At 36.0% G+C, this 11,766-nt stretch overlaps 1 protein-coding gene across 2 annotated transcripts in view; it reads left to right on the top strand.

Moving 5' to 3' along the window:
- The window catches only part of LOC111057839 (chromodomain Y-like protein), a 39,766-nt gene that overhangs the window by 1,447 nt on the left and 26,553 nt on the right, over window positions 1-11,766 (top strand). The window contains exon 1 of one of the 2 annotated variants that reach the window (XM_039420785.1): window positions 10,581-10,868. The exons of the other annotated variant lie outside the window; for it this stretch is intronic. Within the exon in view, the coding sequence (XP_039276719.1) occupies window positions 10,809-10,868 (60 nt within the window). The 5' untranslated portion in view covers window positions 10,581-10,808. Of the gene's footprint in view, window positions 1-10,580; window positions 10,869-11,766 lie in introns of those variants that run through there. 2 annotated transcript variants of the gene reach the window in all.

Raw genomic sequence — 11,766 nt, 5'->3', positions numbered from 1 at the left:
AAAGCAATATAAAAACTTGTAGTACCCTTTATTAAAAACTTTAAAAATATTTTAATGACTAGTTTCGCCAATTGGTCATTTTCACGTTCTACATGAAAATGACCAAAAGTTGGAAAGTTCAACTTGAAAATGACCTACCGTCGAAGCTAGCCGTTGAAATATTTTTAAAGTTTTTAATAAAGGGTACTACAAGTTTTATATTGTTTTTATTAAAATGATATATATGCGAAAGTTGAGGTATTACTGTAATGTTTTCACAAGAAATAGTGAAGTTTGGACCTTTAGATGTCCATAATGGATATACTGTACTGGACTGTAGGCTCATATTAGAAGAGGTTGTGTATTATACTACAGATATAAATACAATATACTGTATTAATATCTGTTGAGGTCTACTCTTATTCATTTGGTCATTATTTATTCAGTAAATGAAAGATTTTAAAGAAGATCTTAGATTCTTAGATTTTCAATTTTTCAATATAGAATACTGTAATAATAATAATACTGAGGGTGATGCCCACATAAAATCTTAGTCTTGTGCGTGGGTAATGAGTGAGAGGGATGATGATGAGAGATGACAACTACTTTTTAGGTAGTCGGGACCGACAACTTATCGTCTCCTCCGAAAGACAGGGTGGCCGTATCTATGTGATTGTGCTGTGGTCAGAAACTTTTTGCCTCGGTCGAGATCAGTGAGTATAGAATGTAATTACATTTTATACTCACTGGTCGAGATTCGAACTCGGGTTCTCTTGATTATCAGACCGGCGCGTTATCACTTACTCCAAGGAGCCACCCGGCTATATTATAATATACTATAGATGTTAAATGCCTTTGTTCATCCCCAGGTAGAGAACCTCATGATCAAACTAATCATCATAAGGCGATTGGACTTCTTGAATCTTTCTACCTGATTTGAAGTTGACTGTGACCTGAGAAGATAATTTACATTGAATTCATCGAAGTAAAATAGCTCATACAGAATGCAAGTCTGAAGCACTTGCTGGTATCATCAAGACATGTAAAAAGCCTTAAAGGAGGCTGAAGCTAGGATGATAGACGGTTCATAAGATATAGTCGGTTTGCTGCTCTGAATAGTTGTAGGATTGACCTGACTTTCAAGAGATGAATCTCGTTTTACAGTATATGGTGAGTAACCCACTTTTTATTTGTAGAGGTGAATAGTGAAGTTTTTTGTTTTCATGAATTGTTTCAATCTGATACCAAAAACTGAAATTAATAAACACAATGAAAAAACATGGAGTACACTTTTTAATTAAAACATTTCAACAACTAGTTTCGGCCTACATTGGTCATTTTCAAGTTTAAATGCAATAATAAACAAGTTGATATTATAATATATATGTCATATGCTTATTTTCGTATGATTTATGACTAATTCATTATTTTTTGGTTGAAATGATTTAATTTTAATTTGTTTTATTTTCAGTTTAAAAACCCCTATTTTTGGACTCAGGGGACTTTGAAAAGTATAGAAATGTGGAAATTGAGGTACCTTAATTTTTTTGAAAGCAATACTTTCCTTACCTATGGTAATAGGGCAAGGAAATTAAAAAAAAAACTATATAATGGAACACGTTTGGTGGAAATTCGAAACACCTACCGTCCCATGTGACATTCAGTAATTCAGTAGTCTCAATCCATGACCAGCACTTGCTGGATAGATCGTGTCATAAAAAATAAAACTTAAAACTTGATAACTAAACTGAGATCAAGATGAGAGTTCAGTCATAAATCTCAGAAAACATTGGATTGACTCTTCATCCAGGAAGTAGAGAGCCAGACTCACAAGCTTCTCACGAAGTGCCTTCTTGAAGATTTTTTCTCCTGTTCACGGAAATACACCGGCATCCTGTTGTAAATCTCAAATGCACGGACAGGGAAGCTATTATGAGATCGAGTCAGTCTGGCCTGAGACAAATTGATGTCATTCCTCCTCCTTGTGTTGTGTGTTGTGACTATGTGCATGTCCTCTCTGCTGAAAGGTATGATGTCCTCAACAGTACATCTGTTGATCTTCTCAACAGTAACAGGGAACTAAAGAGATACTGGCTATAGACCGTCATAATCCTCAGCCTCCTAAAGATTGGCGCACAATGCTCCAGCCGATGAGGTGATGATCCGGAGAACCTTTTTTTGCAGAAGAGATCCTTCTACAGCCTACTGCATGACCCCATGCACTATGCCATAATTGATATAGCTGTGGAAGAGGCCATGGTATGTCGTAACCAGGTACTCCAAAGAAACATTTTCTTATCTATCAATTAAAAGAATGATACATAGCTGTGTAGTTGTACAATGAACGTTTTTTTGAGTCTATAGCTGATAAATGTCTTCTTAGTTGTTAGGTGTGGTTTATAATATTGACTCCACAAAATGGAAGTCGTGGAACTAATCGAAATTAATGGCCTATTGGCCCGTGTGTACCCAGGCTAACAAACAATTAGTAGGGAACATCTACAGAACCCAACCAATGAAGAACGGTCCTGTCTCAAAAATTTGTTTTGGAAACACCAACCATATGAATGTTCCGGGCGGCCTCCAATAGGAGATCAAGGCAGTATTGTAATGTTAGAATGCAAAACTTAAAAAAAAAGTAAATTCGTGTGGCTTTTGTCGGTGGGGAGTCTCTTGCGGGAAGGTCTCACCGCCTGAATATATTCAAGCCATCAATGGGCCTTACGACTGTCATACTTCAGCCGGAACCGAAAGTTTAGCGTGCCCATCTGATAACACGATAATGCGAAACTCTATTATTATTGGTATTGAAAACAATTTGTAATTTTATACAGCATCGACAAGATTTTTATACATCAACATGATTTGATAGGTTGATAATTACAAGAAAGCTCACCAGATACTTGATACTGTTATCACCAGCCATAAACTAGCAAGATAAACCCAAGGGCAAGTTTCAACCATAGCTCAATCAGCCTGTTATTCTCTGAAAAAAGAAAAAAATGACTGTTTCTAGACCTGCTAAGAGTTTATATGACAATACAGTATGCTACCTGTATCATGCGTATTTCAATGATTCTTTTAAAAATCCGTTTTTAAAACCTATTTTTTGGATTTGGTTTTGAGGTGTCGTTCAATCCTGAGTGAGGCAGGAGTCAGGTGTTATAACGTGAAGCTTTATATGCAACCTAAAGCATGCTATATAATGCAAAACCTATAACGAGATAAAAAGAAAAGATTGATTATTTATTGATTGATACACTAAGTACATAATCAAAATGATAGAAGAGAAAATAAGTCAACCTTGTGCTATTCCTCTCCCAATTAGGTAAGGTTAGACACATAGTCCAAAATTGGTTAAGTCTTGTAGTTGTTCACTACAAGATAATAGGTAACTTAGATGATAGGTAGCCTAACGGTTATTATCATATTCTGACCAACTTTATAGTCCTCCATCACTCCTAAAAGCAATAGGCTACTTGTCCTATTTCATAAACCTATTGAAAAATAAAAGATGCACATAGATTACATTTTGATCTTGTTCAATGGCTATTAATATGTTTCGTATATATTGTTTTCCTTTAGTTGACTAATAACTACTGTATTCCTAACTCTATCGTTCTTTCTTTAGGCTGAATACAGCAGATTCTAAATATCCTATTTTGTTTTTACATGTTTTATCAATTTCTTACTTACTTACTTACTTCTTACTTCTGATGTCTTCCTCACGGTCCTGGGATCGGGGAATCGTCAATGGATTTGGTCTCTTCTGTCAGAGTCGTCAGGTGTATAGAGTATCCTGCACTATACTCTAAGGTGGTGGTACGTATGCTCCTCAATAAATTCGGTCACTGCATAGTACGGTCTTGCAATGAGTATTTTTTCAGCTTTCTGTGGAATGTTGTCCGTGAATCCCTCAAAGTCTTTAGGCTGTCCGGTAGATAGTTGAAGAATGTGAGCCTGCATAGGTAGGTATGTTTCTTGAATTTGCTCAGCCTGTGTTGCGGAAGGTCAATGTTCAGCTTGCTTTTGTGTTATGAGTGTGTTGGCTATTTCTGAGATTCGGGCTTGAGTCTATGGCAAGAGTATGGTTTCAAATATGTAGATAGAGACCACAGTAAGTAGTTTGTTTTCGACAAATAATGGTCTACAGTGCTCCAGTGCATCTCTTCTTAGTTGTTCGTAAGGCTTTTTTTTGACTTCGTAGAACTCGTCCATGTGCACCTGCGCTGATGCTCCCCAGGCAACATGCCGTATCGCAGCTGTGAGGCAAATAGGGCATGATACGCGATAAATGTGGTACTACATCAGTGGTACATCTTATTCTACGAAGTACATATGTGGCTGAAGCTAATTTCTTACACGAAGATCAATATGTTCATCCAGTTCAGGTGCTTGTCCATCATGATACCAAGAAATCTTGTACATCCTTTGTATTGTTGGTTCATTGGTACATTGTTGTCCATATTGAATATCGGTCCCCTTTGGAGTGAAGTTTATATTTACTGTCTTGTCTTTATTGATTGATAGTTTCAGTTTCCTACATATATTTGTGGCCATTTCCAGTGCGAGCTTACATCGTTGCTTTCGGATACTCTGTCTGATGGGATTATTATGGTGGTATCGTCTGCAAATAGTACACATTTTTGGTCCTTCTTGAGATTATTTGGGAAGTCATTTATGTAAATGAGAAAGAACAAGGGTCCTAGAATTGACCCTTGAGGAACACCCTTGGACATTTTGCAAAGAGATGATTTGGCACTAGTCAAGGCAGTGTGCTGCTGATAACTGATTTCAACATACTGATACCTTTCAGTGAAATAATTTTGGATCCATTCTATTACTTGGCCCTGAATGTTTAGCTGTTTCAGTTTTGTGATTAGGATTTCTTGGTCTAAGTTGTCGAATGCCTTCTGCAAGTCTAGGAACAGGCCAGATGCTATCCTCTTTTCCTCCCAGATCTCATTAATCACCCTGCAGAGATATGCTATTGCTGTGTTTGTACTCCGCCCCTTCCTAAAACCATGTTGAAATGATGAAATCAGTTCATTTTTTTCCAGGTGTGCTATTAACTGATTGTACACCACCCGCTCAGTCAGCTTTGAAGTTCCAGGCAAATTTGATATTGGTCTGTAGTTGTTTGGATTAAGCTTGTCTCCTTTCTTGAAGACTGGATACACCTTGGAAATTTTCATCTTACTAGGCAAAGTAGATTGACTCAATGAGGTGTTGATGATGTGGGTCAATGGTTTTATGACTTCTTCTTTGCAGAATTTCAGCATCTTCCCAGAGATTTCATCAAAGCCTGCCGAATTGTTGGACTTTAAATTATTAAGAAGTTCATCCATTCCGTGATGAGTGACACTTTTGAAGGCTGAGAAAATTGGTATACTATTGTCGGGCTCAGTTTCAGATGTGGTACTGGTTTGTGATTGATTTGTGTGGTTTGATGCTTGAGGTAAGGTGAAGATGCTATTGAAGATATTGCTGATTTCAAGTGGATCTGCTGTCAGCTTACCATCCAGAAGAAGCCTAATGCTGTTCTGCCTTCCATCTTGCTTATTTCTTTCACTATTCACAGTTTTCCACAGCTCTTGGTTTTGTCTTTTGAGTTTTTTATTTTGTTCATTGTGTGATCCGTTCTCTTCCTCTTCACTTCAATGTCATAGGTTTTCTTTGACTCTTGAAACCTGTTTTTGTCTTCGATTGATCCTGTCAGCAGGTATCTGTCATGCAAACTTTGAAGGGAGACTTTCATCTTCTGCAACTCACAATCCATAAAAATAATTTTATTTGGTACATTCATTTTTTTCGGTCCTAGAGGCATAATGTGGTCAATGCTCTGGCGCATTATTTGCAGAAAGTTATTATATTTTACTTCGACAGACTTTGGTATATAGACAGACTCCCATTTGTTGTATTTAACATTTGCTTTAGTTCAGTTAATTGTTTTTTGAGACATTCCTAGAGTATCTGTAAGTGGTGTGGCAACTTTTACTTCTATTTTTTATTTTGCATAGCAACAAATGGTGGTCTGAAAGTGGTGTATAGTGTGCTTTTACCTCGATCTCCTCTTGTTTGATAGTTGTGTAACACCCATCAATGCTGGATACAGTAGTGGGGGTTTTCCTTGTTACAGGGATGTGATGTATTCTGCATCCAAACTCGGATAACACATTTCGAAGGTCCTTTACACTACGCTCATCTGGTCTGAGTATGTCAAAGTTTGCATCTCCCAGTATTACTATATCATTTGACTTCTTAGTGTGTTGTCCCAGTAACTGTCCCAATTTTCCTAAAAATTCTGCTGTATCAGTGCTAGGAGATCTGTATGTTCCTATTAGAATCAATTTTCTTGATTGATATTTGAGTATCAATCCAACAGTTTCAAACACTTGTTCCTTTGATTTGCATTGTTCTGGTAACTGAAGCTCGTCCATGTCAACAGAAAAATGATTTTTTACAAAAATAGCTATGCCACCCCACATATGCTCAGTTCGGCAATAACTGGAGGTCAGTCTAAAACCTTCGATATTTGTGAGATTAATTGGTCCGCGCCTAAGCCATGTTCTGAGATAATTAGAATATCAGGGTGAAATTTTTCGAGCTCTACAACTAGTCCATCAAGTTTATTTTGAAGACCTCTTTGAATATTTAGGTGGAGAACAGTCAACGATTTTTTGTGTGGATGTGCATTTTCTATTGTTTTATTGGTTGTATTATTTGGTCTATTGCGGTTTCGGTCATCTTTCTGTTTTGTTAGCTGCTATCCTGAATTCCTACCTTGACACTCCAGTGCACTTGCAAGTTGTTCAGCCACGATTTTGGAACCTTCTGGGTTTAAACTTCGTCCATCCCAGCTCAGGTGACACTTATGTAAATGATTTGAGTTGTCAATAAATGTAGCATTAAGCTGCCAGCACATAAACTTCAGAGCCTTGTTTGTTTCGTCAATAAATCTCTCACCTATATCCTCCCGAATTGGAATAGATGTAACATACCAATTAGTGTGTGGAAACCGTTTAATGTTAGCCTCTAAAGTGAGCCATAATGGTCTCATGACATGATTCGGTGTCTTAGCCCTACACAGGTTATTTGAGCCTACATTGAGTACAACCTTCGATGGTATAGTGTTTCTGATTTTTAGTGCTCTACTGACATCCTGGATTTTTCCAAAGGGTACAATTTCCACCCAAATGTGTCTCTCATTATATCTCCCACCAGCCTTAGCGTATTGTCCCCGATCAGCAGTGGTGCCTCCCCCTCCTTTCCCTCAGCCCGTTCCCCAAATCCTTGAGCAGGCGCCCCTCATCCTGTGGACCGTTCCGACATTCATCCCCGTTCTCATCAACACAACTCTCTTTTACCTTATTTGAATGTGGTTTTGGTTTGGCATTGCAGGCCTCCATGATCCTGTTTCGAACTTCAGCTCCCTCGCTTGGCAGTGGCTCTGGTGCATTCTTTGTCGCTGCCGAGGATTCTTTAATCCGGACAGGTTTACCTCATTTGTACACTCGGAGTCCTCTATCAGAACGCTGTGCATCCTCCATCCTCTTTCTTACCGGGCAGCAGGGCTCGGATGGATACCTTGAGAGAAGTCACGAATTATATTTTCCATGCTGTAAATTACACTTGTCTTTCTGCTATGATATCTGACAGACGACTATTGTTAGTCGTAGTATTTTTATCTCATTTTTCAAGTCCTCTATATCATCATGTAAAACTTTATTATGACATCATAGCTGTTATAGCTTGGCGCATTCTGGGGTTTGAGCCTTGATATGTCAAGTCAGTGCTTTGAAAGTTTTGTTAGGCAATGTATAGTTACATTGTAATTTGTCATTCAGGTCAGATTTTAGAAATCATTGTCATTTAATTATTTAGTAGTATTGAGATATGGGAAGCTTCAGCATTTATACGAGTCTTACATTCCTCACACATCCAGGTTAGGTAGAACTTTTACCCGCTTTCATTTCATCATACTTTTGTTGGTATGTTGACACACTTGGTGTGATACCATTTATTATCGTTACAGTCGCATGTTACAGCATGGTCACTGTTCTCAATGGTTTGCGGAAACACCAATGGAGACTGTGATATTTTCATTATTTATGGCCTTTTCAGATTGTTTTTTCCCATTTTGGTAAGCAAGCAGATAATATGTTGTCTTGCAGGGAGAAAGATGGGAATTGGTTACTTGATTTGTCAAGAGTCAACAATCAAAGCATAAAGGTTATATTCAGTGCAGTCAAGTTTTCATATATCACAGTCAAATATCACAAAGTTAGGCCGGGGTAACACATAAAACAAAACGATGACACAATAACCATAATATATCCTATAATTTAATAACATGAAGCAATTTATAGGAATTTTGTGAGCAGGTCAGAATCTTCAATCAAAACGTAGAGGTTAGATCAGGCCAAAAACAAAAATGAAATGTACTCGCCGATATTATAAGTCGTTAAGAAATAAGTTTTCTAATAGGCTACGAAGTTTTCAGACAACAAGATGAAGCAAGAAGCTAGGTTTTATGTCGATAATTCAAGTAAAATATCGAGATTCGACAAGATATCAATTGTAAAACCTAGATAATGATCAGGGCTATGGATATAAATGTTTAACTTCGATTTCGGATAACAGATCGGAGATAAAACAATTTGAATCTTTTTCCACGACGTGGGTCAAAGTCACCCCGGTCAACGGTATTTTACAAAGGCTACTTTCTAGAAGTATTTTAAGCTTAGGTGATGAAAAATGATACAATATTAAGGAGTGTTATAATAAATGAGGTTATGTAGAGTTCTTTTTTATTATTGTATTAACTTAATGATAAGTTATTAGGAAAAATATAAAATAAAATAATAATTGCTATGAATTCACAAAAAAGCTTGTAGTGCACCCAATAAAACACAGAAAGCGAGATAGGCTAAGGGGCTAAGCTACCTGTGATAATAGGAAAACAGCTACCATATAGGAAAACTTTATTTTCTGTATGAAAACATAGCAAATCAAGTATAGGTGCCTCAGTACCTGGGTTTACTTATTGCAAATGTTAATTAATTTCATTAGATTATTGGAACACATCAACTTATATTTTATAGCTTTTATAAAGTTTCTAGTTTTTAATGTTCCCAAAGACCTGGCATTACTGGCAAGCGCTGAAGAAGTTAAATCATAAACCATTCACAAAACTTAAGTACATCTAGTTTTAATAGGTTGATATATTAAAAGAAAACTCACTTGGTAGGTTTTTGATAATCCATTACCTTTATTAACTTGAGCCATTCGTTCACCACAGAAAACTCAAAATATAAGGTACGATATAGGCTATAGTAAGGATGATACGCAGGAAAGCAATTGCTATTGTTATCTGAAAAAGTTTCCAATTAGGCCTAGCATAAATTAAATAAATATAGGCTAAGTGAATTATGATCAGAATAAAACTAAATAGCCAAAATAAGTTGAATAAATAAAATTAATATGGTATGCTACTCTAGTTTTAAGTTTGCTGCTGTTTTTGAAAACATAAAGAGAAAACATAGAAATATAAAGTTGTTTTTCTTATTGTATTACTTTATGTGATACCCATGATTATAAAATAAAGTGATAAACAATGAAACAATGTTGATCAACCAATCTCATTGATTCACAGTGAAACTTGCTTATTGTTCAACTCAAAATGTATAAGAAAATACTGTACCTATGTAACTAAGTTAATGATCAACAACCTTGAAAAATAAACATTAATTGTTATCATAGATAAATAGCAACATAAACTGTCATAATATTTTAATAGAAAAATTAAAATTAACCTAAATAATGAAATACCAACATGAGAGACAGTTTTTTTCTTGTTATAATAAATATTTTTTTTAGTAGGTGAGCTACATTATTGCTATTTAATTTTATAACTAATACCATAACCAACCGTAAAAACACAAATTAAAATTATATTGGTTTATAAAAATAATAGTCATGTTGTACATATTATGCAAGTTTTCAAAACTCTGTTATCTGTTTCAAACAAAACTGACGACTGTCGATGAATTTATTTTAGGTTACTATAGAACCCTTCATTTTTTTTGCGATAAATTTGTTTCATCCCACATTTGCACAGTCTCGCTAATAACGATCGATATTGTGAATTCGATATATTTCCAATTCCACCAGCTGACAAGATATTTTGAGGTCCGCCGGTCTGCACGATATTCGGAGTTCCGCCTGTCAACATATTCGGAGTTTTATATATTTCCAATTCGCTGTGGCTACATTTACGGTAACCGTAACTCCATTCGCGTTCCGGTAAACATTTGCGCAGGTGCGGCTACCGCTATTTACATGTGCATTGTGGTGTTGATGGTTTTTGGTGACATGGTTATGATAACCTATCGTTTCAATGAAGTTAGTTAGAAATAAGTTAGTAAATAATGAAGTTAGTTAGTTACTTAGAAATCATAACCATGTGACCAAAAACCACAAGCACCACAATGCACATCTAAATAGCGGTAGCCGCGCATGCTCAAATGTTTACCGGAACTCGATACGAGCTACGGTTACCGTAACTGTAGCCACAGCGTTTCCAATTCCGGCCAGCTGCAAGATATTTTGAGTTCCAGATAATTATTCCCAATTCATGCCTCATGCGACCCGGCCGTTGTTCTTGTTGCTTGTGATTGGTCTGGTTAAACGCTAAGTAAAAGCAAATTTCTTGTTTCGTTCCACAAAGTTTTCAACTTGTAATTTTGTATTTCTTATTTAACGCCGGGTTTATTCTGGCTAATTAAAGTCTATTATTTTAAAGAGTTTAGTTGAAATATTATACAGATATGGCAAGAATTGGCAAGAAGAGGAAGAGTGAACCAGCGGAAGCGTCGGGAGAAAGTGTGGTTAGTAAGCTAATTGTAATAATATATTTTGTCATGTATCATAAGTCTTATAATATTTACTAATTATCCAATTATTCTTGATTAGAACAATATTTATGTGTGTCAAAAATAGTAGTAGTTGATGAAAAGAAAAACACCAGCAAATTCCCGCTCAATCTAGCGTCACTTGGACGCTTACGACGCCATCTTGTAATGTTAGTAAAATATTTTAATAATTCTTGTTTTGTATCTATCTATTCAATCGAAGTTATAACGTAAGGAATTTATTTTTAAGCTACATGTACGGAATAGGAAATATACTATTGACGCATTATCACTACTTATGAACTAATGAACTTTTAGTTTTACCGATACAATTTTAAAAAATAAATCTAACCCAACCAAGCATAACCTGTCCTTATTCAACCATTCCCAACCTGACCATGCTAAACTCAACTTAACCTAACCTTACCCAACCATGCATGAGATAGGACTAGTACTTAATATCGTTATTTTTATTTATTGATAAACAGAACACAATTCTCTAAAATAATTATGTTTATATTTCACAGCTTGCTATATGTCATCATATGAATTTCGGGGTTGCGATATTTTGATTTTTCACATAAGTTACTCACTAGCTCACTCACTTTTTTACTATCCACAGCTGTTTAATGTCATTCAGCGAGTTTTCCCAAGGATGAGCATGAGACCTAGTGCAATCGAATTTTCATATCATAAACCTACTATGTTCCAAATTTCGTGAAAATCGTTAGGGCCGTTTTCAAGATCCGTTGAACATAAATAACCAGATACAAATATAATATTGGGGACCGAGCTTCGCTCTGGAGTACAAAAGCTTAAAAATGTATTATGAAAGAAGAAATTATAATAACATTCATACAGAAATGTTCCATCT

Source organism: Nilaparvata lugens, chromosome 2 (genome assembly GCF_014356525.2).
Source record: "Nilaparvata lugens isolate BPH chromosome 2, ASM1435652v1, whole genome shotgun sequence".
Classification (NCBI taxonomy): domain Eukaryota; kingdom Metazoa; phylum Arthropoda; class Insecta; order Hemiptera; family Delphacidae; genus Nilaparvata; species Nilaparvata lugens.
Note: the sequence above shows the minus strand (reverse complement) of the source record. Positions and strands in the feature narration are given on the sequence as shown.